Source organism: Dermochelys coriacea, chromosome 27 (genome assembly GCF_009764565.3).
Source record: "Dermochelys coriacea isolate rDerCor1 chromosome 27, rDerCor1.pri.v4, whole genome shotgun sequence".
Taxonomy (NCBI): Eukaryota; Metazoa; Chordata; order Testudines; family Dermochelyidae; genus Dermochelys; species Dermochelys coriacea.
The window spans coordinates 8,821,728-8,848,550 of NC_050094.1; the positions used below are offsets into that span (position 1 = coordinate 8,821,728).

General features: G+C 55.3%; 2 protein-coding genes across 3 annotated transcripts; one reads left to right on the forward strand and one right to left on the reverse strand.

Annotated features, from left to right (window-relative positions):
- SGCA (sarcoglycan alpha) lies at positions 1 to 26,173 on the reverse strand. 2 transcript variants are annotated; one of them, XR_006277321.1, is made up of 11 exons: positions 26,098 to 26,173; positions 24,185 to 24,319; positions 22,346 to 22,500; positions 21,585 to 21,657; positions 21,050 to 21,248; positions 20,449 to 20,611; positions 18,846 to 19,054; positions 18,127 to 18,153; positions 6,728 to 6,913; positions 5,771 to 5,932; positions 1 to 12 (listed from the first exon to the last, which is right to left on the reverse strand). XR_006277321.1 is itself a non-coding variant. In XM_038385654.2 (10 exons), the coding sequence occupies exons 1-10, from the start codon at positions 26,135 to 26,137 to the stop codon at positions 5,929 to 5,931; spliced, it is 1,191 nt and encodes a 396-aa protein (XP_038241582.1). In that variant the 5' UTR covers positions 26,138 to 26,173; the 3' UTR covers positions 5,690 to 5,928. The 2 variants fall into 2 exon arrangements, 1 of the variants encoding a protein (XP_038241582.1); XM_038385654.2 differs by lacking the exon at positions 1 to 12 and having other exon boundaries at positions 5,690 to 5,932.
- LOC122457667 (spermatid-specific linker histone H1-like protein) lies at positions 14,192 to 14,857 on the forward strand. Its single transcript, XM_043503495.1, has one exon. The coding sequence runs from the start codon at positions 14,192 to 14,194 to the stop codon at positions 14,855 to 14,857; it is 666 nt and encodes a 221-aa protein (XP_043359430.1).
- Positions 26,174 to 26,823: the final 650 nt, after the last annotated feature.

Sequence of the window (26,823 nt, forward strand, 5' to 3'; positions counted from 1 at the left end):
CCAGCTTGTGATCTGAACTGATCCTCTCAGCAGATGTTGTTTGTTTCCCTTGTGGAGCTTGGAGAAGCTGGGGGGCGGGGGGGCTGGAGTCATTTTCTGCTGTTGCAGCTGCTCCTGTTCCTTAGAGCAAAAGCAGAAGTGGAAGGAGGTGGAATCTTGTGGCCGGAGGTTTTGTGCGGCCAGCAAGGAAGAATCTGCGAGGATCTGTGGGTTTGGACCCATTGGGAGTCGCGCTGGGGAGTAAATTCGCATTGTCGGGAGCCTGTTCCATGAGCAATGATTGGACCCTCTTGTACAGATTAAAGAGTCAGTTCCCCTAGGTGGGTTCCCCCTCCCCATGCTGCATTGCGTGTGTGTGCGTGCTTGTGTGTGCGTGTGCGTGTGTTTCTCCTCCTTCCATTCTCTCATTTATACCTACTTTTCAACCACTAATTCTTGCCTTCCCATCCCTCTTCACCTTAACAGGAGCACCCTTACAGACACACTAGAATAGGGCAGGTTTCAGAGTAGCAGCCGTGTTAGTCTGTATTCGTAAAAAGAAAAGGAGGACTTGTGGCACCTTAGAGACTAACAAATTTATTTGAGCATAAGCTTTCGTGAGCTACAGCTCACTTCATCAGATGCATTTGGTGGAAAATACAGAGGGCAGGGGCTCACCGGCTTCTGCAGCAATGAAACAGGGGGCTAGAGGAATGACCCTGCAGATGTTAAGTGGCTATATTGCTTTTCACCGGGGTTGAGCTCCTTTCGAAACTCTGGCCCTCCCGGAGCACGACCCTTTCTAATGGCACGTGGGAGGGCTGGTAGTGACGGGGCATGGCAGCAAAATCTCAACAAGCCAGTGGATTTTATTGGCGGATGGGAGCCCTGGTTTTGAACGGTCAAGCGCTGCTCCAGAACCGGGCAGAGGACCCAGCGCTGCTCTTGAACTGGAAATGTTTGAGGGTCCTAATTCGATTGGACTCTGCCATAAACTCTCCCTGCGCGCTTAGGAATTAGCCAGAGGTCTTAGTTTTTGCATAGTCGTATTGTTCCTTCTTTGGCACCTCTTGTTTTCTTAACCTCGCCCCACTCCTGGCATTTTTGGCTCGGTTTACATCTGCTCTCGAGCAAGGAGAGGAGAGAAAGATGCTCTTTCATCGCTGACAGCAGCTGCTGCAGCTTGAGTGATGGCACCGGGCCTGGGAGCACATTAGGAATGTGATGGGATCCAGCGAATTGCCTCGGAGATGCGTGGGTCTTGCAGCAATTTCCCAGGTGTGAGATGGTCCTTTTCAGAAGCAAAGAGGGAAAGCCGGGCCGAGAGGAAAGGACATGTGTTTGCTGTTGGTGGACCCGAGAAAGAACTGGGGAAGCTGCATGTCTGAAGGAGTGAGTGCCTCTAAGCCGAGTGGGTGAGAAAATGGAGATATCTGTACATACAGAAAATGGAGATATCTGTACATACAGCTGATAGCCGGCCACAGCTACACACCTGTAAATGAAAGCAGGATGCATGTGTGAGCATGTCTGCATTGGGGAGGCTGCGTTGTCGTGTGAGGATGCTTCTGAGTCCATCTTCTTATGTGCGGGGTTGTGAGTCTGTGTCCTTGTTTGCGTGTGCCTGTGGTTGTGAGTCTGGGTTCCCGAATATGGGGAGATGTCTGTGTGGGGGGTGGTTGTGAGTCTGGTCTTGGATACGTGCATCTGAGTGTGAGGCTAGCCTTGTTTGGATGGGGGGTGTGAGTCTGTGCTGTTGTGTTTGTTTGGGGGGGGTGTTTTTGTGTAGGTTTGCGGCTGGCTGGGAATCTGAGTTCTTGTGTGGTGGGGAAATTGAGTCTGCATCCACGTGCGTGCACACGCGCAGGGGTGGCTAGAGGTCTGTGTTCATATATGGATTGTCACCGACCCTTTAAGAAGGGAGATGGGAGTGCACCTGTGTCTGGTCAGTTGACCCACCTAATTAGGCTTAAGGGAAGGCACCTGGGCCCTACATGGTTGGAGATTGGGTGATTTAGAGCCAGGGAGCAGGAGGAGGGGCTGGAAAAGAAAAGAACCACAGGAGAAAGAGCTGAGCTCAGAGGAGACCTGGATCAGAACCACAGGTGAGAACTGACCAGTGTTGGGGACCTTGGTGGGCAGAAAGATGGGGCAGTGGCCCTGGAGCAAAGGGGGAAGCTCCAGCTCAGTAAGATGAAGCCAAGCCCAGAAGTAAGAGGGTGGACCCTGGAGGGAGGTGTCCTGGGCAGGTGTAGGACTCACACTGGCAGGAGGACCTGGGGAGTGGAGCCCTGCAGGGAGCTGTCTTGCAGGAGACCTGACTTGGGGGCTGTGGTAAGAGTCAGGAGTTTGGCTGCCATCTAGGAGGCCTGCAGAGTGGGGCCCAGGGTCAGAGGAAGGGAACTGGGACCCCAGTGCTGCCATTGACTCTTGGGTGGGGAGCTGGAGGTGCTGTCCCTGGAGAGGGGCCTGGAAAAGCCTGCTGTATCTTTCTCGGGTTAGTGTGGAAACTGGAGAAGGATTTTGTTACAAGGATTTGGGGGGATTCCTGAATGGGCGCATGTGAATCAAGGATGTATTGGACAGTGAGGGGCTGTGCTCATTTTATGGGTAGAGTGAGAGGGAAAATGAGGCAAGGCACACCTGTTGTGTTACAGATGGGTACCTGAGTCAGGGGAGTTGCCTTATTACATGGATGATCTGTGGTGGGCTAAAAATTACACTTATGTGGACAGAGACAATGACAATGAGGCCCTAGATAAAACGGAGAGGGCTTTGTTTGGCAGTTTGTGAGCCTGTGTTCTTGTGTGTGGTTTTCAGGTTGATGGATGTGGTTGAGAGTCTTTCTTGCATGTGTATGATTGTGAGTTTGCATCCATAGCTGGTTGTGAGTCTGTGTTTCCAAGTGTGCTTGTGAGCCTGTTCTCCTCTGGGGGTGGGGGCGGGGGCTTAGTTGTGTGTTGGGATTCCTGTGAGTCTCTGTGGCATGGCTCGTTGTGATCCTTGTCAGGTGGGAGGCTGGTTGTGAGTCCATGCTCCTGTGTGTGACTGAGCTCTGGGATCTTGCTATCATAACTGTGTGTGCGATTAACAGGGAGGTCAGCACCTAGGGTCTGAAACCCCCTTTGCTCAGTGAATACCTTCCTCGCTATGCAGAAGCGGATCACCCCAACGTGGCATAAAGTCTCTGCTGAATACTCCCCTAAAGGAAGCAAAGCAGGATTCGGGTGGGTTCTGAAAGACCAGTCTTGGTGGGCTTCCCTATTCTAGGCGCTCTGATCTCCACAGTCTAACGGAAGGATGGAGCTGACACAGGAACATAAGATGGAAAAGGGCGATGGGGAGCATCAGAGAGAGAGAGACTTCCCTAGAAAGCAAATGTACACTGGGATTTTTCAGAAATCCCACCCATCCAACAAACAACCTGACACACTTCAGGCTGACTAGTTTGGCCTGCTATCGAATAGAGCTGGTTAGAAATCTTCCCAGGGAATATTTTTTTCACTGGGAAATGCAATTTCAGCAAGATCAAAACATCCTGTCGCTTTTTGACAATTTCGTTTAGGGGGTGAAAAAATAGACCCAAAGCATTTTGATAAGAGTATTTAACATGTTTTAGCATTTTATAAAACTATGTCCCATCAAATCAGTCATAGATTCTATGATTAATTTGATGGGACATGGTTTTGTAAAATGCTAAAAAAAAAAAAAAAAATCAAAATGGAAAGAAGCCAACCCCTACAACTGACACACAGCAAAAGGTTTTCAAGAAATTTTGTTTTGCTGGAAATTTAGAAATTTGGTGTGTGGTTCCAATTTGGAATTATTTTTTCCTCCCAAATCATGGAAATTCTGTTTCTCCACCAGCTGTCAGGTTGAACACGCTGCACAACTGACTATGGCTAAGGCTAAGATTTTGTCATGGCTATGTTCAATAAAAGTCACAAACAAACATTCCCGGAAGTCGTGAGCTGTCTGTGACTTTTGCTGCTGTGGCTTCATGGTTTTCCCCCGCCACCACGGTGGCTCAGAGCTGTGAAGTTCCCCTTCTGTCAGTGGCAGCTGGAAGCTGCGGGGGGGGGGGGGGGGGCCGTCCGCCCATGGTGGCTGGGAGCTGCAGGGGGACCATATTTCCCCAAGAGAAAACAGGACACCCTGGCCAGGGCTCACCCAAGGTGTCCCCCGTCACTGGAACCCTGAGGAGGGACCCCTTGGGAGTCTGTCACCTGTTGCTTGACCTCCCTGACATAAACGTAGCCTTAATTATGGCTTATTACAACAATCTGTAACCCACTATCCCTCTTTTGGCCCAAGACTACAGGGGTGTTAATTGCCCACTTAACACATGTTGCAAGAGACCATTCAGGGTGAACTCCTTATGCTAAACAACCTGTTCCTGCTGGAAGTTAGTTGTGCCACTCCGAGTACCTTTCCCAGACCTGAAGAGCTCTGTGGAGCTCGAAATCTTGTCTCTCATCACCAGAAGTTGGTTCAGTAAAAGATATTGCATCACCTGCCTGGTCTCTCTCATATCCTGGGACCAACATGGCTACAACAACAGTGCAAACGGCCAGAGAAAGAGTTCATTTCCCGATTGGAAGCCCAGTTCTCTCTTCCATTCAGGCCTCTGCTTTGGCTAAGGGGGTTCCAGAAATTTTGGCTCATGTCCATATAGCTTAGACACTCCCTCTGTGATCTTCAATACCTTGCACGGGCCCACACCACAGAGAAGAAGAGCTGGCTTTCCCAAGCCAGGTCTTCGTGGCCCGGTCCCCGTGTACCCAGCTGCATGAGTGTGTTTCTACCCTTGTGCCGTATGTGTGGTGGGAGGGCACTGGCGTGAGAAGGGGTGTGCCTGTGATTCCACGTTCCCTGCTGGGGTCCTTTATGGCTGTAGGCAATATTAACCCCTTAATAGCTGTTCTGGCAAGCACCCTAAAAAGGTCTGCCAGCTTACACCTATCTCTGGGGAACATAAGAATGGCCCTACAGGGTCAGACCAAGGGTCCATCTAGCCCAGTACCCTGTCTTCTGACAGTGGCCAATACCAGGTGCCCTAGAGGGAATGAACCGAACAGGTAATCAAGTGATTCATCCCCTGTCACCCATTCCCAGCTTCTGGCAAACCGAGGCTAGGGACACCATCCCTGCCCATCCTGGCTAATAGCCGTTGATGGACCGATCCGCCATTAACTTTAGTTCTTTTTTGAACTCTGTTATGGTCTTGGCCTTCACAACATCCTCTGGCAAAGAGTTCCACAGGTTGACTGTGCATTGTGTGAAGAAATACTTCCTATTGTTTGTTTTAAACCTGCCCCCTATTAATGCCATTTGGTGACCCTTAGTTCTTGTGTTTGAGAAGTAGTAAACAACACATCCTTATCTACTTTCTCTACACCAGTCATGATTTTATAGACCTCCATCATCTCTCCCCTCGGCCGTCTCTTTTCCAAGCTGAACGGTCCCAGTGTTATTAATCTCTCCTCATACAGAAGCTGTTCCAGACCCCTAATAATTTTTGTTGCCCTTTTCTGAATCTTTTCCAATTCCAATAGATCTTTTTTGAGCTGGAGCGACCACAGCATCACATGGTATTCAAGATGTGGGCGTACCATAGATTTATAGCGAGGCAACATGATATTTTCTGTCCTAGAGTTGGGGAGCAGCAAAGCCGGAGCACAGAGACCAAATTTCATATTAAAACGTGCTTTAATTAATCATTGCTCAGTGTTTTAATCAATCACTGCTATTTATTACTTCCCTGCCTCTCTTCTGCTTCTGACAGACACACACACACACACACACAGATCTCTTTAGTCCCCACCTGTTACTCTATTTCTCACAGTGGAAAAACAAGATTTCCCCCATCTCCCCAACCAACAAAAGATTCCTTGGCTGTTTGCAGTGAATCCCCTGGAGTCAAGAGACAGGAATGCCCCATCTTGGTCTTTACCTGGGGGGGAAAAGGAGAGAAAAGCCCTGGTCGTAATAATGTTACCCCTGTATAGCTTTCCCCCTTTGAAGACCTCAGCCTGGGTAAAATATTATAACCTAGGCCAAAAAATGAGCAAGCAGTGGCTCAGGGCCTAGAGCCCAGGTCTCCTAAATCACAGTCCTGTGCGCTAATCATTAGGTCACCCTGCCTTCAGTTAAAGGGCCAGCTTTCAAATAGCCTTTACAGCCACACTTTTCATCTAGTGTTTTAATCCAAAGGAAGCAGGAGAATTGACTAAACAGCTTCCCCCCCCCCCCCACCAGCCCCTTGCTGGCTGCCCCAGCAGAGAGGCCAAGGTCTCCATGGACCCCAGAGGCTGAACTACCCTCTTGGCCCAAGAAGGGGTCAGTCCCTACATCCTACCGACCCCAGATGTGCTGACAAGGCAGTGTAGCTACAGCCCTGGGGACCAACTGTCTGTGGGGCCACCCATGCGGCCTCATACACCCCTGTTTGAAAGGCAGGGGCTGTGCTGGGGGGTATTCCCCATTCAGCCCTTCCACCTGCCCTGCAGCCTCCTTGCTGGGGCAAAGAGGCCACAGAGCAATGACAAATCAAGCCCTTGAGGCCTGATTCTCCTCTGGCTCCCCCCATTTCAAGCCCACTGACTGCCTAGGGGGAACAATTAACCCTTAAAGGGGAGGAGCCACCTGCCCCAGGCTACGACTTTGCGCCCTCCCCCCCCCCCCCCCAACCAATCAATTATCAAACCCATTCTGTGGGCCCTGACCCAGACGGGCGGGGAACACTCACTGCTGGGCCAGGATGAGCGGGACGTGGGCGCTGTCCTGATGGCCCTGCAGCGGGGAGACCCTCTCGCCCGTGCGAACGTTGAACATGGGCAGGGTGGAGAGAGGGCGGGGCACGTCCCGGTTGCTGGCCATGTGCCTCAGCTCCTCCGTGTTGCTGTGGATCGTGCTGTGATGCACCATCTGGACACTGACAACCAGGAGATGGGGGAGAGCAGAGATGACACAATTAGCCTGGCCGGGGGGAGGGGAGGGAGAATAATAATTGATTTGTAGTGCGGTAGCGCCTTGGAACCCTAGTCCTGGACCCCGCGGTGCTAGGCGCTGTATGTTACGTATTGAGTGTATTACGGTAGCACCTAGGAACCTATCCTGGGCCCAGACCCCAGAGTGCAGGGCGCTGTACAAACCCAGGACACAGATGGCCCTTGTCCCAAAGAGCTACGCTCGCGCTCTCTCTCTCTCACACATATACACACACACACACACACACACAATGAAATCCTTGTTCTGTTGAAGTCAGTGACAAAATTCCCACTGCCATTGCTGGGGCCAGGATTTCCCCCCCCCCCCCGCCCCGTGTGTGCACACACACACTCCGACGCCAACCCTGGCTCGTGAGCTGAGCTCTGCAGGGATAGCGCAGGCTGGATTTGAGCGACGATTCGCTTTGCTTCCTTAAAATCTCGGCCTATTCCTTAGCTGCGTGGCCATGTCACAGGGGAAACCAGTCACATCGGGCCACGTTCCTGCATCACAGGGCCCCTCCGACATCACAACGCACCAGGCTGCGCTACCACGGTTACTAGCTTGGACCAGTGACTTGGGGTGGGGTCTGCCTGGGAGCTTCCCCCACTGCCTGCCCAGCCTCCTCCATGCAGGGAGCCGGCAGAGGAACGAGGCAAGAGAGGCAATCGAGTACTGGCCCCGCTGAGCCCAGCAGTGAGGAGCAAAAGCCCTCGCGTGTGACGGACCCCACCCCGCGCTTTCATAAAGGGGCTGTTAAAGGCAGTGTTCCCTGGGTCCTCTGTGTCTTTCGAACCGAGGAAGCGGGACGCCGCGTGAACGGCCGGAGACTGATCGGCGCCGAGAGAGGAGGAGATCCCCAGGGAGCTACGCCAGGGCCAACCGCCCCACGTCGCATCGTTTGGGGCCACACCTCCAGCCGGAAACAAGACCACGCAGCCAGGGCAGCCGGGAGGTGGCTCCAATCTGAAGGCCAGTCAAGGAGCAGTGTCTCCTATCGGCCAGCAAAATGACTGATCTGTGTGAACCTTGTAAGGGGTCCTCTTTGGCATCAGAACCCCAAGATTTGCCCACCAGCCCAGGAGCCCCCACGACCTCGAAGCATGCCAGCCCCAGCGTCTCGGAGCTCATCCTTTGGGCTGTGGCCACCTCCCCGAAATGCCAAGGCCTCTCCCTGGAGGCCCTGAAGAAGATAATCACCAAGGCAGGCTATGACGTGGTGAGAAACAAAACCCATTTCCTGCGTGTGCTCAAGGGGCTGGTTTCCAAAGGGCTGCTGAAGCAGATGGCTGGGATGGGCAACTCAGGCTCCTTTCGCGCCGGCAGGAAGAAGAGGGAGGGGAAGAAGAAGAATCAAGTAGCTGCCAAGAAAAGAAAGAAGCCCGGGAGGAGGAAGGCACCCAAACGCGTGTCCTCCAAAGCCAGCCGGCCAGCTCGCCGGGGTAGGAAACGGCCAACTGCCGAATGAGGGATTGCATCCCCCGCTGGGGCTCCGCTGTAAAACAGGGCTTAATAAAGAGATCCGTGTATTGTAAAGCTCTCCCGTGTCTGGGTGAATCCTTTCAAAGTGAGATGCAAAGAGGAAAGAGCCTTGAAAGTCAGGAGGGTAGGCTTGAAAGCCTTCCCAGCACTCTGTGCTAAGGGTCATCAGTCTGGGCCATTGTGGTGCGGGGGAGAACTCGGTGGGATTACAGAACTGGTTCTTGATAACTTGTGTGATCCATCCCCACTTAATCTTGAACTGGAGCCTCTCCATGTGCTTTGAAGGCAGCCTGCTCCTCTCTCAGATGAGGGGGGAAACCAGGCCTCTGGCCATTCAAGGTTTTGTGGCATGATTTGCACGAGTCAAGCTGTCTGTGCGCTCCTGAGTCCAAATTAGGGAGGCGGAATAAATATATAATCATCAAAGTTCCTCTTGCACTTTCAGTGGGTACAGTGCTTTTCTCCCCTCCCTTTACTATCATGTAGCTTTGCTGAGTGCTGTTAAACAGCCAACATGTGCCACCCCAGAGGTGGCAGCTAGGTGGAGTGATCTGTCAGGGCTCAGGAGGTGCAGGGGGCAGTATGTTTTCTGTTAATGTGTTGTGATAGGCCTCCATCCAACATGGGGAAGTCTGATCTAAGGCCACACACACTCTCTCTCTCTCTCTCTCTCTCTCTCTCTCTCTCTCCCCTTATGGCATCACAATGCACCAGCCATGGCTCCTACGGTTACCACCCACATCTGGCCTTCAACCGAGCCCTCAACAAGCAAAATGACTGATATGAGTGAGTCTTCTCAGGTTCCCTCCTCTGAATCAGTCACCCTGGATCCTTGGTTAATCCAGGTTCAGAGATACCTGAGAACGCCGGTACTTCCAATCCATCATCTTCCAGCTTCTCCAGTCTACACCAGCATCAGGTTCTAGGCTCTCTGACCAGCCCAAGTCATCCGATTCTAGGCTGTCCGGCCAGCCAGCTGGTGCCAACCTTTCCAAGCTACCGAGTCAAGGTGTCTCCAAGCTCATTCTGGAGGCTGTGGCCACCCCCTTTCTCTGCAGGCTCATTGTAGCCACTGGCTACCACATGGAGAGGAACAAGCACCATTTCCAGAGGGTGCTTGAGAACCTGATCTCCAAAGAGTTCCTGCAGCAGCTGAAAGGCACCAGAGCTTTGGACTCCTTCAGAATCAGCAAGGGGGCGGGAAAGAAGAAAGCGAAAGCAGTGCCCAAGAAAAGAGGGAGGCTCCCCCCCCCCCCCAAAGAGTGGGAGCAGGAAACCTAGCAGAAAGGGGAAGGCTGGTGCTGAGGGATCTTTCCAGGGAGCCAAGAGGCTGGCCAGGCTGGGCAGCAGCCGGTGAAAGTGGGAGGACCTCCAGAGCCAGAGGTGTAGCACTGCCATGAATATAAGATTGCATGTCAACTCTCCCGCCGGCCTCTGGCACCAAGAAGGGACGAAGGGTGGGAAGGCACCTGAAACTCCGGAGAAAGGAAGAGGTTGGGGGTGGAATGGAACCTGAGTTCCTGGGACTGGAGCCTTTGCAAGGCTCTGAACTAAGTAGCATCTAGCCCCACCTACATGGGGACGGGGGACCAGTATGGGGTTGCAATGCAGCAAAGTCAGCCCAAAGTGCTGATCACAGAAACCAGGTGGAATGGATTCCCTCGCTGTGCTCGGGCCTCTCTCTTCTTTGAACCCAGGGGAGGAGGGGGTCCGATCAACCCAGAGGGGCAGACGGCATTTGACAGGGGCTGGTCCCAGTCTGTGGGACGAACTTCCCCAGGAGCTAAGGCCCACCCCAAGCCCCCTGGCATTTGGAGTGGAAGGTGCGGAGCGCAGCTCCCACCCGCCTTCACACACATTTCCAAGACCCAACCCTACAAAAACAGAACCCTCCACTGCCCACACACTCCTCCCCCAGGGGAGAGGACATGATCCTCCCATGACTGATGCTGGCTACGTTGCTGAATGCCCGACTGGCAGGTGCTCGTACACTGCAGGGCTGAGGGCAGCATGGGATCCTATAGAGAATGGAATAGCTCAAACTCCTTGGATGGGGCTGAAGGGGAAGATCTGATTTCTCATCCCTCTGAGTGCGGATGCTGGAACCAATTGTCCCAAGGTGGAGACCCTGTCCTGAGGCCAGGTCACTTCGGGAGAGTGAGTGGAGCTGAAGCGGGGATGGGGAGTCCTCAGGTCTCCAAGGATCCCCACCCTCCACCAAGGGCAGAGAGAGCCCCCCAATGTTCCCGTAACACAGAGCTGAACATGGATGGATGCTCCCATCCTCGGGCATGCATAGGAGGATCAGGGCGGAGGTGCCTGAAATCAACACGTGGGTGGGTGAAATCGACACGTCCCTCCACCATCTCAAGCAACCCCATGGGGAAGCCGTCCAGCGAGGCCGGGCTAGGAGAGCACTTGCGGTCTGACATCACCAGCTGGGCTGCTGTGGTTACTGGGTTTATAGGCTGGGGTGGCAACTGCTGGGCAGCTTCCTGCTAGCCTCATCCTGCCCATCACCTGCCTGGGAGAACAGCCCAGACCGAGGGCTCCCCTGGGGAACCAGCGACGGAGGCCCAGAGAGAAGGCAGCAACCAAGCCATGTGCCCTACCCAGCCAGGAGGCATGGGACCAAACGGTGGGAGCGAGAAACCAACCAGCGGCTTTCCTGAGCTGCAGCAATCGCGAACTGGGCCAGTGCCCAGAACAACGGGCCAGTGGCCTGCCTTGTGTCAGGGCTGGTGAGTGTCCCTCAAGCCCGAGAACAGCCAGCAGGGGCAGCTGTGCCCCTGAGGGGCACAGGATGCTTGGTCAAGGAGCAAAATGGCAAGCAGCCTTGCTCCGTTTCCTCTGGCCTGCAAGCCCCAGCTCCATCAAAGCTTCCTAGGCAGCAAAAAACCAAGGTGTCCCAGCCTCTCCCAGGCCATCCTGATGGCCGTGGCAAACTCCAAGCTGCCCGTTCCCCTGGCAACCATCCAGGAGACCCTTGAGGCTGGAGGCTACGCCATGGCAAGGGCCGAAACAAGCACTGCTTCAGGAAGGTGCTGGCAAGGCAGCTCCTGAGGAAGGTGACGGACATCCAGGCCTTGGGCGCTGCCAAAGCTAGCAAGGGAAAGCAGAAGGGCAAAACCCACCAGGAAGATGAGGGGGCCTCCAGGAAAGGGGAGAAGGCCACCCAGGAGACACTTGCCAAGGTCTGCTTGAGGAGGAGGAGGAAGAAGAAGAAGAAGAAGGAGGTCAAGGTCTGGTAATCTCCAGCAAGCAGCCATGGGAGGGGTGAAGCCCCCTCAAGCCCAGCTGGAAGCAGAGCTCAGGAAAGTGGCTGTTGTAGTTCACCTCTTCAGGGTGCAGGATGGTCTGGCTGACTGGGAGAGGGCCGGCTGAGTTCCCCAAGACAACCCTGGGTCAAGCCAATTCCCCGGTGGAGTTACACAGCAGGGACGGCCCTGGCCTGCGTAGGGGTCTGCCAGGGATGCTGTGGGCTAGTGGCAGTGGATCCGTTCGGGTGTAAGCTAGGCTCACTCAGGACATGCTCTGTCCTAAAGGTCTGGCTAACATTTGCTGTTGAGCAGTGTAAGGGGTTGCCTCCTTCCCTGAGCACTGACCCTTCTGCATTCAACGCCCTGGCACCCAACTCCTGTTAGCTCAAGCAGAGGTGGCTCCTGCTTTAAGCTTGAGAAGTCCCAGGTTCAATCCCTGCTACTGATGACCTGCCTAGGCAGCTGGTGCTTTAGTTGGAGAATTACGGCCAAATGCAGACCCGTGCCTACGCACCTAGGATGCTGGGATTGAAGGGTTGGGGTCTTGCGAGGATCATTCACATACGTGGCTGGAAACTTCCTTTCCATGTTCTCCTGGGTGGTGTTGTGTTCCCCTGATCCTCCCCCCCCCCCAGCCCAGGTGCTGCTGCAGGGAGAGAGAGCTGCACCCCAAACCCCTCACCCCCGGCCCCATCCTACATCGCCCTCACATAGATCCACATAGCTGGAGCCCTGAGCCACTCATCCCTGACCCCGCCCCAGAGCCCTCACACATACCCCTGCACCTCAATCCTCTATCCCAGCCCTGAGCCCCCACACTCCAAACCCCTCAGCCCCACTCCCACCACATGAATTTGGTTGTGTGTCACGCATCACCTCCATATTAGTGCACATAACCAAATTCATTCCACGCTGGTGTGGGAAAAATTGCGCCAGACCACACAGATGGCAGACTGGCTCGGGCAGGGCCAATCATTCTGCAATGTGCTGGCATGCAGGGGATCAGCAGTTGGGTGCCAGGGCATTGAATGCAGCAGGGTCAGGCCTCCGGGAAGGAGGCAACCCCTTGCACTGCTCAACAGCAAGGCTGTAGAGAATATGGCCCAGAGGAAGGATCGCTGCCATGGAGAGTCTTACAGGGGCTGGGTGGATGTGAAGGGAGGAACAGGGTGTCCTCAGACTGGCAAGGACAGAATAACAAGGAACATGCCCACAGACGAGTGGTGTATGGACGGACACACGTGGGTGCACACTCAGGTACAATTCCTAGGCCAAATGGTCCCACCGCTGCACACAGGTGACTCCCGGGGAACCCAGGGGAAGTTGGTATCTGGTGACAAGAGAACTGGGCCCACAATGGGCCAGATTTTCAAGTGCTTGGCCCCCACAATCAGAACTTACAGAAGAGCTCAGCTCCCATTTAGGCGCCTGAATAAAGGCCAGGAATCAGCGCCCTGCCACTCCCGTTTGTGACACTCGTGGCTGGATTTCCTAGGGAGCGCCGCACCCAGTGTGCACCCACCACCCTGAGCTGTCCGCGAAACCTGCCCCTGCTTGGGTGTTGAATGCTTCGGAGCAGCCTGGCCCTCTGCTCCTGGGAACACACAGGAAAGCTCAGCACTCAGGGGTCTCTGGTCACGTGTGGGGGGTTTTGGTTAACACCTCGCAACCCACAACAATATGAAGACAGCATACTGCACAGTTGGGTTCCAAACAACCCTGTTGACTAAATACGAAGCCTGGCTATATAGATCTTGCTGCTCTACCTGTCTGCTTCTAACACCCAGAGCACAGTGAGCACCACTAGCGGGCTTGCAAACAATTTAAAGGGATACTACCCTGCTCCTCTACAAGGGGGCCTGTGCCCAGACACGTCCCTATGCAGACAGCACAGGGTGCACCTGATGTCACAATCTACCAAGCTCCAGTCTCATGGCAACCACTGTGTTCTAGCAGCCCAAGTGTGGCCAAGTGATCTGGGCCTTATAGCTCATCGCTTGCTTGCCCTGTACCCTCGCCCCCAGCTGACCACAGCCCAGAATCCAGCACAGTGAGGCAGACAAAGTGGTCCCTTGTGGACTATCAAGGAGAACAGCCACCAAGTGAGGCAGCCAGGCAAAGACGGGCCAAGGCTGCAAGGCCAGAGCTAAGAATCAGTGCATCCCCAAACGCAACCATTAGGTGCAGCTTTTCCCTGGGTCCTCTCCAGCGGCCAACCCTTTTGTACCACGAGCTGCCAAGAGCTGGACACACAACTCCAGCCAGAGGCTGGGCTCGGTGAGCAGGGCCCACGTGCAGCGAGCTGGTCCTGGGGCAGCAGGACGACAGGGTTTTAGCCGCCTGGCAAGTCCTACGTCTCAACGCTGAACACCCAGACAATACAGACCTTCAGCTGGTCTGAAAGAGCAGACCCTAAACTGGGACAGGAGAGGGGTGCAGGCTATCCAGACAAGGAGCAGCAGCTCCCTTTGGCAAGCAAAATGGATGATACACAAAACCCTTCTGAGGTTCTTCCCCTGGATTCAGCCACCCCAGCTTCAGGGAACCCTGAGCCAGCAGCCCCATGTTCTGCTGACGTAGGCTCAGCTAACCCAGCGGCAGAGACCTGTGAGAATCCCGAGCAGGCTGAGGCATCTGGTTCCAGCCTCCCCAAGAAGACCAGGCCACCAGGCAGCCGGATCTCTAAACTATCTAGCTTGCCTGGCGTCAGCCTCGCCAAGCTGTCCAAACCACTGAGTCAAGGACTCTCCAAGTGCATCCTGGAGGCTGTGGCCACCTCGAAAAAGCACACCGGCCTTTCCCTGCAGGCTCTCAAGAAGATCATCGTGGCCACGGGCTACAACATGGCCAAGAAGAAGACCCACTTCAAGAGGGTGCTCTTGAGCCTGGTGACCAAAGGGCTCCTGCAAAAGCTGAAAGGCACCGGGGCTTCAGGCTCCTTTGGGATCGGCAAGGAGCTGGCCAAGAAGATGGGCACAGGGCACAGGAAGAAAAAGGCACCCACGAAACGAGGGAGGCCCCTCAAGGTTGGCATAGCAGCCACAAGCCTGGCTGAAAGAGGGCAGCTGCTGACGATGGATCTTCTAAGGAAGCCAAGCCGTCAGCCAGCCACGCTGGGCAGCAGCCAGCCAACGCTTGAAGGATAGACCCACCCCTACCACAGGTTTACCCCTGCGAGAAATAAAATGGTGGTTGTATTTAAACACTCCCCATTTCCAGGCACATCCTTGGGAACCTGCCACCAGGAGAAGAGAGGGAGAGGGGTTGAAGGAGTGGTGATGTATTTACACCACATGGGGCTCTGATCCCTTTACATCTCCCAAGCTGTGTGCGTGGGGGGGGGGGAGGCAAGTAGCACCCTATATTGCTGGTTGAGCTTTCACATTTATCATGGGGCAAGGGACCCTCTGCTCTGCAAGGCTCTGTCGTTCCGATTAAGCCAGAGGACCAAGGCACAAACAACGTGCAGTGATCAGGGGGCGTGCTGGGTTGTTGCAAAAGTGGGGATTGATATCCCCAGGGGAAGAGGTGCCCTTTGTGGAAGGACTTGAAGGAGAGAGATCCTGGACTGGCAGGGCTTCCATGCATAGGAGCCAATATGGAGAAGGCATACAGATAGCCTGCAATCTGACCAGACAAAGGAGGCGGAGAAACAGACGGGAAGTGATGATGTACCCATGGTCACACAATGAGTCTGTGGCAGAGCCAGGATTAGCACCCAGGCCCATCGAGTCCCAAGCTAGTGCCCTTGCTGTTCGATCTGATTCACCTGCTGTGGCACGAAAATGCCCGGTGAGGTTCACTTGGTCCTGGTTAGCCGGGGATTTGGCTCCCCCGACCATGAGTAGCTTGCAGTTTCATGGCGCTGGGTGCAATGCCCTCTAGGAGGCAGAGACCAGGACCCTGAGGTACCCGCTGGCCTTTATTCCAGGATTCTGATTACACAAGCACTGGGGGCTGGCTCCTACCGCCAGCTGACTGAGCACCAAGCTGACATGTCAGAAATTGGGTCCCCTCCTGCTCTGGGCACAGAATACCCAATAGATATGTAGGGAGACACGCTCACTCCATTGCAGACACACTTAGACCCGCTCCATTCCACACACACACACACACACGCGCACGCGCACACACACACTCAGGACACAGCCCATCAGCTCCCTTCTGCCACCCCTGGATAAGAGTAACTTCCACGGCAAGCCATAGGAGAGCCTTGAACCCATGCCCAGGGGCCTGCAGGACGCCATTTCAATCAAATCAAGGGCCTTTTGACAAATTACATCTTGGCAGATCCTTCAAATCTCTAAATCACAGACTGTAAAAATTGTGATATGGGGTGACACACACACACATGGGCATCACAAGCTCCTTATGACATCACAACCGGCCCAGTTTTCCTGTCATGGTTACCGCCGGGTTGTCCTGGAGCCCAGGGACATCTGTGATAGGCCTGCAACCTCACATGGAACTAGCTGACTTGATCGCTGGGAGCCAACTGGAATCCAGCGGGAAGGATCGAGCTGAGTCCATTTCCCTAGGTACCTAGCGGGAGAAAGTCCTCAAAGAAAACAGCAGCCAAGCCAGGATCCTGGATCTCCAAGTCAGCCTGCGAGGAACCAAAATTGAAAAGTAGCTGCAAAAATTCAGCACTTTTACTCAGGAAACAGTTAATTGGCAGCTTCCCTGTGTCCTCTCCTAACTGAGATCCCTGGAAATTAAACCCAAGGAGCTGTGGAAATCGGTCTGAACGGGGAGCCCACGCCGGGGTCTGGATTCGCTGAACGGAGGCCGATCTGCACAGCGCTGGATCTGGAGCAACCAGGCTGCCTACTTCACTCCAGGGTTCGAGGCTGCATCCCAAGCTGGAAAATACACAGTAAAGAGGCAGGAAAGACATTTGGCTGCCAACCCACCAGGCAAGGAGCAGCGAGCAAAATGACTGATACAAGTGAGTCTTCCCAGGTCCCGTCCTCTGCGTCAGCCAACCTGGATGCGGCCACTCTGGTCTCGGATAAGCCGGATTCAGAGAGAACTGAGAAAATTGATACTTCCCGTCCATCGGTTTCCAGCCTCTTCAAACCAGCCCAAGCCATCAGGTTCTAGGCTGCTCAACCAGCCAGCTGGTGCCAACCCTTCCAAGCTACTAAGTCAAGGTGTCTCCAAGCTCATTTTGGAGGCTGTGGCCATGTCCAAGGGGTGCTCAGTCCTTTCCCTGCAGGTTGTCAAGAAGATCATCATGGCCACTGGCTACCACGTGAGGAGGAACAAGCACCACTTCCAGAGGGTGCTCAAGAACTTGGTCTTCAAAGGGGTCTTGCAGCAGCTGAAAGGCACAAGAGCTTGGGGCTCCTTCAGAATCGGCAAGGGGTGGGAAAGAAGAAAGAGAAAGCGGCACCCAAGAAGGAGGCCCCTAAAAGACTGGGAGCAGGAAACCTGGCAGAAAGAGGAAAGCTGGTGCTGAGGGATCTTCCCAGGGAGCCAGGATGCCGGCCAGCCTTGATGATTCAGTAGGTGGCACCCTCCTTTCTGAGCTTGTCCTGGCCTCAGGGTCCCAGGAGGGTGACTGGGAGACGTTGCTACCAATGGCTCCTCTATTCAGATGCAGCCATTGGCATGCGGCTATTCGTTCTCATTAACAATCCCCTGGTACCTCTCACAAGTGTTGGGGTATTTAGCCCTGGCGCTCTTCCCAAAATCCTATGGGGGGGATTTGCATCCTGCTTCATTGGGCAGCCTCCTGCACTCAAGGGGGGCATGGCATTGCTGCATGTGCTCTTAAATGGCTGCCTTGTTCCACTCCAGAGGTGGCTGCATTTCAGTGGTGGGCAATGCAATCCCATCCTATGTGTATCAGTGCTCTGGGAGGCTTGGGGATGAACTGGGCTATAGAAACGCAAGAGATTAATTCTTCATCTGCGTGATCCTTCGTCCCTGCAGAGGAAGGCAGGGAATGAAGGTGATGACCGTGGGATCCGGGAGCAGGACAAGCCTGGAGCCTCTTAAGTCCAAGTTTGAAGGCTGCATTGCCATGCCCTGAGGGTCCGTCAACAGAGGGTCTGCCCAGGCCAACACAGGGACCTGTGTCCGGATCTGCTCACACTCACGGCAATGTGACAGTTGTGAGATATGAGTGGGGAGGAGAAAGAACTCCCAGGTACTGACATGACTCGGTGTGTACACCCCCACCCACCCAACACAATCTCAAACAACCCCCCAAATACACACCCACGTTGGCAAGCAAGCACACAAATTGCCCAAGCCCGGAAACATGTTAAAATACAAACAGGCAGAAAACACACAACCGTACCCCGCACAAAGCGCACACACCAATCCGCCTCACAAACCCACACCCACGCACAAATCTCACACCCCCCCCCCCGCATGCAGACACAATGGTGATCGCTGAATCACTTACTCCGAGGTCTTCATATCCCTTTTGTGCCTACAAGGGAAAAGAAAGGGGGGAGCAGTCATGAGACATTGACAACAGCTGAGCTTAAAATTGTCATCAGCTAAGCCAGATGTGCAGCCAGGCCCCAGCAGAGATAAATCATAACTTTAAATAACCCTTGAGCAAGTGTTTATAGACAGCCTGGCTGGCCCCAGCCATGTGAACAGCAGCGAGAAGTGAAGTGTGTGCGCACCGCTGCCCTCTGCTGGAGGGACTCGGAGCTGCTGTGTGGCATAGCCCCAATATGTCTCACCGCTAGTGGAGAGCCTCCTACAGCACAAGTGGCCGAAAGGGGGGGCTTTTGCGACAATTGGGCCAACAAATGTTCCTGAAGTGCGAGCTCAGCTGTTAAAAGTATGTCAAAGGTCACAAGATGTGACCAAAAATCAGCTTCGGGAGCTGAACTCTCTCCCCGCCACCATGACAGGCGGGTGCACGGTCAGTTTCCCAGAGCGGGGGAAATTCCCCCCAGAGCATAGGGGCCAGCCGAAAATCCAGGCGCATCCGCAGCCCTTAGGGTGCTAAGTGCTTTGGCCAGGGTGGATTTCACTCAGCCCGAGGGGGCTCCAGCCATCCGCAAACAGGCAAGTCCTGAGCACCCCGATCAGCTGGGGGAGGGGGTCTTCAGCTGATTCCTACATCCCTTCCCATTTCCTGGCTCTAGGGGCATCTATCCAACTTACACTCCCTCCCTCCTGCAGTACATGATGTAGGCCAGGAGTGGACAGAGCAGGAGGGCCACCAGCAGAGGTAGCAGGATGGTCAGCAGATAGTTAGACAAGAATGCCTTCTCAGGGGAGTCCGTGGGGGGGTTGTATTCGCTGCCCTCCTCCAGCACCCCGTCGCCCCAGACGGGCACCCCCTCTGTGACGCTGAGGCTGGAGAGATCGGCCTGAAGGAGGAGAAGAGAGAGAGAGAAGACGCCGGGATGCCGGCAGGATCGACCATGGTCTCTCAGGGGGGAGTCCTCTAGGGGTCCATAGATAGGAAGTAATGGATGATGGGCTGGGGTTAAGGCGGCGAACTGGGCCTCTGGAGAGCAGGGATGTACCCCCGTGACGCCGTACATCCCCACCTTCCTGCACCTTTGTTCCCTGGCTGGAAATCAGGGATAGGCTCTTCCTTTGTCTGTGAGCCCTTTGCCACTCACTCTGCGGGTCCAGCCCCTGGCCCACCAGGGCCGTCATCTGAGTTGGGGCCGCTAGGTGGCACTGCCCTAATACGGATCCTTAATAATAATCGCTGCCTATTGACTGCTGCTGGGGGAGGAGAGCTTTAGTGAAACATCCTATTGATTCCCATAGGCTGATCGGGAACCCTACAGCCAGGGTAACGTTTCCTATCGAATCCTCTGGGATTTGCCCATAAACATCCCCAGTTATTCCAATTTCCTGAGCAGTGGGACCCTTCCAACATGCCCCCCCCATCATCCCCCTAGGGATTTAATAAGACTGTGCCGGCCCCATGGTTCAGACCCTGCATAAGGGCCTGGCAGAGCTCACTAGCCCTCCCTACCCCGCCACCTTCTCCAAAGGAGCCGCCTCCCTCTGCTGGTGGAAAGGAGCACTGCGGCTGGCACACTATACTTTCGGGAACTGAGTTATTGGGGATTTCCAGTGAAAATGACAGTTTGCTTCGTTATTATGCTGCCGAGAGCTCCTCTTTCTCCACAGCGACACGCTGCTGCGTAAGACGCCCCTCTGCCGAGCACCTCTCTCCCTTTCCTTGAGACCTGGCATTTGGCTTCCAGCAGCACCTAGAGGCCCCAACTGAGATCAAGGCCCCGCTGTTCTAGGGGCTGTTCAGACGCACAAAGGCCGGGCTACGCACACAGGTTGCAGCGGTTTGAGTAAAGGCACCGATTTAGTTAAACTAGGTGCAGCTTTGTGTGTCGACGAGGCCATTGCAAAAGCCAGCCCCTGCTGCCCCAGAGAGCTTATGGCCTAAATAGACAAGGGTGGGAGGGGAAGAGACTTGCCCAAGGTCACCGAGCTGGTCAGTAGTCGAGGCAGGAACAGAACCAAGTCTCCTGATTCCCAGCACAATACCCTACCAATTGACCAGGCGAGGCCCCAAGGTTCATCTTTGCCGTTGCGCAGAGATATGTAATAAGTGGCATCTCCTAGTGCACTGAGATGGGACTCCAGCTCTGGGGCAGGGGGTCTAGGAAACCCAGGTGAAATCAGTGGATTTCCTGGGTCAGGATTCCTCCCCCTCCCCTGCCCCAGTAGTAAGGGGTGGATGCGAGATACCCAGGGCAGTGCAGACATTGTCAAAGACCCTCACCAAGGTAATGTTGCACCAGTCGACTCTGAATTGAGGGCTGAAGCTGTCGTAGCAGGTAATGACCGGCTGCTGCTCCAGGCTGCACCTGAACTGGTTGTCAGAGGACATGGCCTCCATCAGGCAGTTGGAGAAAGGCCTGCGGGAGCCCACCTTGATGTAAACCCTGGGGAGGAGACGCACAGAGGGACAGGAAAGGTGGGAGGAAGAGGGGTTAGGTGTAACAGCTCATGAGAATGTCAGTCATGGCAGCCCCAGCCTACCTCAGCTAGAGAAGCTGTGGGGAGCAGTTGGGAAGCCCTCCCAGCCATGGGGAATGGTCCAGGAGCTGTCCAGCTTTGGGGAACAGTCTGGGAGTCCCTTGGCTGTGGGGAGTGGTCTGGGATCTTTCTGACAGGTAGAATCAGCCTAGGGACCCTTTGGCCCCAAGGACAAGCCCTGGCTCTACGGAGTTTCCCAGAAGTGCAAGCTGAGGGGCTAGGCTGGGGGACCCCATGAGCGCTTGCACTGGGCAGCCTCGAGAAGAAACAGAGCTACGGAAGCCAATGGGTAGTTGTCTGTCCCGTCATAGCTGATGTTCTATGGGAAAGGTCCCTCTCCCTACCCCTCCTTCCTGCCCTCGATGGGCAGGGGAACACGGCCTCCCCGGTCCAAGGCCGATGTGATGTTGATGATACTCCAGTCCTTCTGCTCCAGCATGATGTCCAGGGCTTGCTGGAACTGCTTCTGCGCGTCCACCGGCAGGACTTCCTCCACGTCTCGGTTCTTCACGAAGAACTCTGCCTGGTACGGCATTTGAGCATCTGCGGTGAGGGAGTGGAGAGACCCCGTTGGGAGGGCATCGGGGTTGGACCTGCAAAGACCTCATAAGGGCCTTGGAGTCTTACGGCCAGGACCTCTGGCATTATGAGTATGCTGAGGTGTCTATGGGAAGGGGCAAGCTCTAATGGATGCTTGGAGGGCTGGGTGGTATTTGCTCTCTTGACACGGCAGATGGGTCCATCATTGCACCATCAGGTCAGGGCTGCTGCTGGCTCCTCCTTGCCTTGCCCAGGCGAGGGGATGGCGACGGGCCTGGGATAGGCAGGTTGCTAGGAAAGGGGTATGGGTAGTGATGGCAGCGAAGGCGGGGGCGTTACCTGGGGAGGGGACAACGGTGAAGATGACCCTTTGCCGCACAGTCTCATAGGTGTGTCTGTTATACGCCGTCACCTGCCACATGGAGAAGAAGAAAGAGGTTCGGATCCGCGCACAGAACAAAATGGCCACCAGCCAGGTCACGTCCCACCTAGGCCATCTCCTTCTGCTGGGGAGGGTGGCTCAAATGGCAGACCCGGGCAGAAGGCAGAGAAATCCAAGCTCCAGGGGGTTTGCCCTGTTGCCCTTGAATGGGGAGATGGCTCGCGAGTGCCCAGAGAGCAGCTCCTAGAGCCTGATCAATAGGGGGAAGGGAGCCCCCCAGGTTGCGGCCAAGTTTCCAGCCTCTTCAAACCAGCCCAAGCCATCAGGTTCTAGGCTCCTCAACCAGCCCAAGCCATCAGGTTCTAGGCTCTCTAACCAGAAAATTCAGGGTCTCCATAGGACTTTGGAGCTGTTTAGCTTTATTGCGTTAGGTTTAGTCCCGATTACCAAGCGTTTACTGCCCCCCATGGCTAGGCTGACACAGCCAGGCACCCACCCGCCCCTCACAAGCAACATCGGCTCTTACTCCCTCAGACGCACACACATGGCAACCAAGGCCACCAGAACCCCCCTCCGGCCCCATACACCCGCACCACTCCCAACAGCACCCATTGCCACAAAGCGACCTGCAATGGCCCAAAGCCACACCCCTGCCCGCAAAGACGCTGCGTCCTGCCAGCGCCCCAGGGCTCTGCGGGGGACAGCGCCAGCCCCATACCTCGATGAGCTGCCTGCCGACGTCCTTTGTGGTGGGGGACCCGTAGAGATAGCCTGTCCGATATGGCCCGCGTTGGGTGTAACGCAGCCACCTGGGCAGGTCGGGGTATCCCAGCAGCTGGGCGTGGAAGGTGATGGGAGTGTTGGGCGGGATTTCTGAAAGGATCCACACATGGTTTGAGGGTTTTCAGGGGCCTTCACTTGGAGAGTCCCCACCAGGCTAGCGCTCTTGAGATTTCATCCTGCTGCCCGCCTTCCATGTAAAATCAAGACCAACAGCAAAGTCCCCAATGGACTTCACGGGGAGAAGGGAGGGGAGCGGGGGAGAGGCAGGGAGGGGAGGCACCATCCCAGCAGCCCAAGTTTCATACCACCCCAACAGCGTTGGGACTTGCCACGGAGCCAGTTCCTACACCATGGCCTGGCCCGTATATGGAGCCAAGCCCAGCGGTGCTGTGTGCACTGCACCCCCAGAGATCCCAAGGGCGACAAGAGAGACAGCTGGAGAGATGCTGGTCCCCTTTCCCTATCCTCAGCTTGTCCATCTGTCCTTCCACAGCGAGCGCGTCTGAGCAGGGGCCAGCCCTTACTAAATGGCTGGAAAGGGCCTGATCCAGAGTGAGAGCTACTCAGAATGAGTAATAATAATGGTAGATAGCTGTATATGAGAGAGAGAGAGGTACTGCAGATAGATAGACAGTGGGTTATGTATGGTGATAGAGAGAAGTGTCTGGTGATGATAGATTAGATTAATATTGGGATATGTATGTAGATAGATAGATGTGTATGGGGATAGAGAGAGAGAGAGAGAGATATTGGGGGTGTATGGGGACAGATAGATGGGGGGTGTCTGGTGATAGATAGATTAGATTCATATTGGGATATGTATGTAGATAGATAAGTGTGGATGGGGATAGAGAGAGAGAGAGAGAGATATTGGGGGTGTCTGGTGATAGATAGATAGATGGGGGGGTGTCTGGTGATAGATTAGATTAGATTAATATTGGGATATATATGTAGATAGATAAGTATGGATGGGGATAGATAGATAGATAGATAGATAGATAGATAGATGTTGGGGGTGTATGGTGATAGATAGACGTTGAGGGGTGTATGGTGACAGATATTGGGGGTGTATGGGGATAAATAGATGGGGGTGTCTGGTGATAGATAGATAGATAGGTAGATAGATAGATGTTGGGGGTGTATGGTGATAGATAGACGTTGAGGGGTATATGGTGACAGATATTGGGGGTGTATGGGGATAAATAGATGGGGGGTGTCTGGTGATAGATAGATAGATAGGTAGATAGATAGATAGATAGATGTTGGGGGTGTATGGTGATAGATAGACGTTGAGGGGTATATGGTGACAGATATTGGGGGTGTATGGGGATAAATAGATGGGGGGTGTCTGGTGATAGATAGGTAGATAGATAGATAGATAGATAGATAGATGTTGGGGGTGTATGGTAATAGATAGACGTTGAGGGGTGTATGGTGACAGATATTGGGGGTGTATGGGGATAAATAGATGGGGGGTGTCTGGTGATAGATAGATAGATGTTGGGTGTGTATGGTGATAGATAGATAGATTAGATTAGATATTGGGGTATATGGAGCATTGATATATACATTTGATATTAGTTCTACAGCTTGGTCAGTCCATGTTGGGGAGTGGTCAGGGAATGGTACCAGCCACCTTTGGACCCAGTTCCCAGTGGAGCCCCCTCCTCTTGGATCGGTTATTGGACTGACCTGACAATAGGAATCCAGGAAGCCATTAGCATGGGCCAGGGTGGGCATGGGGCTGGGAGACCCCCCCGGCGCACTCACTCACCGCTGTCGTTCTTGCGAATGGAGGGGAAGGCCCCCTGGAAATGCTCCCTCTTCAGCTCATGGACGAAGATGGCTCCGGCCACCGGAGAGACGTTCCGATCGGGGAGAGCAGCCAGGATCCCAGCCAGGGACACCGCTGCGGGGAGGGACTGGGTTACAGCTGGCGGTCCGGTGGAATGGGAGCGTCCTGTGGTCATATGGGCTCCCCCAGGTCCAGCCAGGAGAAGACAAGGGGAGCAATGGGCAACCAGCCAGATAAGAGCTGCAGGAGGAGCTCGGGGGGACGGGGTGGCACAGGGGATGTGGCTAGGGCCTGTGAGTCCAGAGAGCCTGGGTGATCTTGGGCAAGCTGACCCCTCCTTCCGTGTCAAAGCGGGAGCCACTCGGCACCTCCCTCTTCCAAGCATTGAGAGACTTGGGGATAAAATGCCCAACTCAAGAGCCCGGGAGAGGGTTGCCAACTTTCTAATCGCACAAAATTGAACACCCTAGCCCCGCCCCTTTCCTGAGGCCACACCGTCTGCCCCACGGCCCTGCCCCCCCGCTCAGTAAATTCCCCCTCCTTCGGTGGCTCACTCTCCCCCACCCTCACTCGCCTTCACTGGGCTGGGGTGGGAGGTTGGGGTGTGGGAGTGGGTGAGGGCTCTAACTGGGGGTTCAGGCACTGGAGTGGGGCCAGAAATGAGGGGTTCAGGGTGTGGGTGGGGCTCCAGGCTGGAGCAGAGGGGGTGAGGGCACGGTCTAGGGGTGCAGGCTCTGGGGCAGGTCTGGGGATGAGGTATTTGGGATGCAGGAGGGGGCTCTGGGTTGGAGGGGCTCAGGGCTGGGGCAGGGGGTTGGGGTGCAGGCTAACCTCTGGTGGCTCCCAGTCAGCAGTGCAGTGAGGGGGCTAAGGCAGACTTCCTGTCCTGATTCCGTGCTACGCCGCAGAAGTGGCCATCAGGTCCGGCTCCTAGGTGGAGGTGTGGCAGGGGGTTCTGCATGCTGCTCTTGCCCGCAGGCATCGCCCCCACAGCTCCCATTGGCCGCAGTTCCCGGCCAATTGGAGTGTGGAGCTGGTGCTGAGGGCGGGGGTAGCACGCGGAGCCCCATGCCCCCTACCCCCCACCTAGGAGCCGGATCTGCTGCTTCCAAGGTGCAGCGCAATGCCAAGACAGGTAGGGACTAGCCTGCCTTAGATCTGCAGTACCGCCAACCGGACCTTTAACGGCCTGGTCGGCGGTGCTGACCGCAGCCCCCAAGGTCCCTTTTCGACCGGGTGTTCTGGTCGAAAACCGGACACCTGGTCACCCTATAACAGCCTCCACAAACCAAACTAGAGCTCCCCAAATAGGCCCTCCAGAATCCCCCGGAGGCAGCTTGGACCCCAGCCAGAATCCCCCAAGCTTAGAGCGAGACCCGGCTTCGGGCCGCCAGCTGGTTCTGAACTCTTGGCTCTGCGCCACCTTCCCACGGAAGCCTCCTGCCCCTCCACCTTGCGGAGCCAGCCGCTGGGCCCAGCCAGAGCGAGCCCTCCAGGGGGCGGGGGGGAAATGGCCTGTACGGAAGCCAGCCCGTCCCCCGACTCCTGCTACTTGGTGCACAGGCACCTTCGGCTATATTTAGCCGGTGCTGCTTGGGTTCGTCCGAGTTTCTGGATTCTCCTTGCTAGTCGCCGATGACGCTCCGGGCTGCGGCCAGTGGCAGGGCGGGGGTCTCTGTCTGGTGTACCCCTCGCCCTTAAGGAGGGGCATTGTTTTGTGCCCTGTGTCTCACTCTCAGAATAGCCTGCCCTACCCCCTTGTTCGAGCCTGGAGGCTGGCTGCTGGCATCTCTCCCCCAGCCCCCCGAGTCCCGGGGCTCTGCAATACAGATAGACCACCCACCTCCCCTTGCTGCAGCAAAACCCCGGGGCAGAGAGAGGATGTTACTTGCCCGTAAGGAAAGGAGTCCACAGCAGCCCCCGGGCTGCCATCTTTGCCCCGTTAGCCTGGGAATCCAGCCAGAACCACGGTCTGATTGACAGGGACAGGCTGTCAGGACAGACAAGGCGAGGGAGGGATCCGGCCGGGGGGGGTCTAGACAAGGTGGAACCGAGCTCCAGAGCTGGCTGCCTAGCTAATAGCCCCAGGGTGAGTCAAGTGCCGCTGGGTATGTGCCCAGTGGGCAGGTGCCCAGGGGGGTATGTGCCTGGGGGTAGGTGCCCAGGGGGTAAGTGCCCAGTGGGTATGTGCCCGGGGGGTAAGTACCCAGTGGGTAGGTGCCCTGGGGGGTAGGTGTCCAGGGGGGTAGGTGCCCAGGGGTATGTGCCCAGTGGGTATTTGCCCAGGGGGGTAGGTGCTCAGGAGGTAAGTGCCCACTGGGTATGTGCTCAGGGGGAAAGGTGCCCAGGGGGTAGGTGCCCAGTGGGTAGGTGCCCTGGGGGGTAGGTCCCCAGTGGGTAGGTGCCCAGGGCAATAGGTGCCCAGGGGGTAGGTGCACAGTGGGTATGTGCCCAGGGGGGTAGGTGCTCAGGAGGTAAATGCCCAGTGGGTATGTGCCCAGGGGTAAGTGCCCACTGGGTATGTGCCCAGGGGGAAAGGTGCCCAGGAGGTAGGTGCCCAGTGGGTAGGTGCCCAGGGGGAAAGGTGCCCAGGAGGGTAGGTGCTCAGGTGGTAAGTG

Excerpts from the sequence above, each read along its gene's own strand:
- SGCA (XM_038385654.2), bottom strand. The coding sequence starts at position 26,137 with ATGGCAGCCCGGGGGCTGCTGTGGACTCCTTTCCTTACGG. Across the intron at positions 24,320-26,097 it reads GTGGACTCCTTTCCTTACGG|CGGTGTCCCTGGCTGGGATC; the intron begins GCAAGTAACATC and ends CCCTCCCCGCAG. Across the intron at positions 22,501-24,184 it reads CATTCGCAAGAACGACAGCG|AAATCCCGCCCAACACTCCC; the intron begins GTGAGTGAGTGC and ends GGATCCTTTCAG.
- LOC122457667 (XM_043503495.1), top strand. The coding sequence starts at position 14,192 with ATGGATGATACACAAAACCCTTCTGAGGTTCTTCCCCTGGATTCAGCC.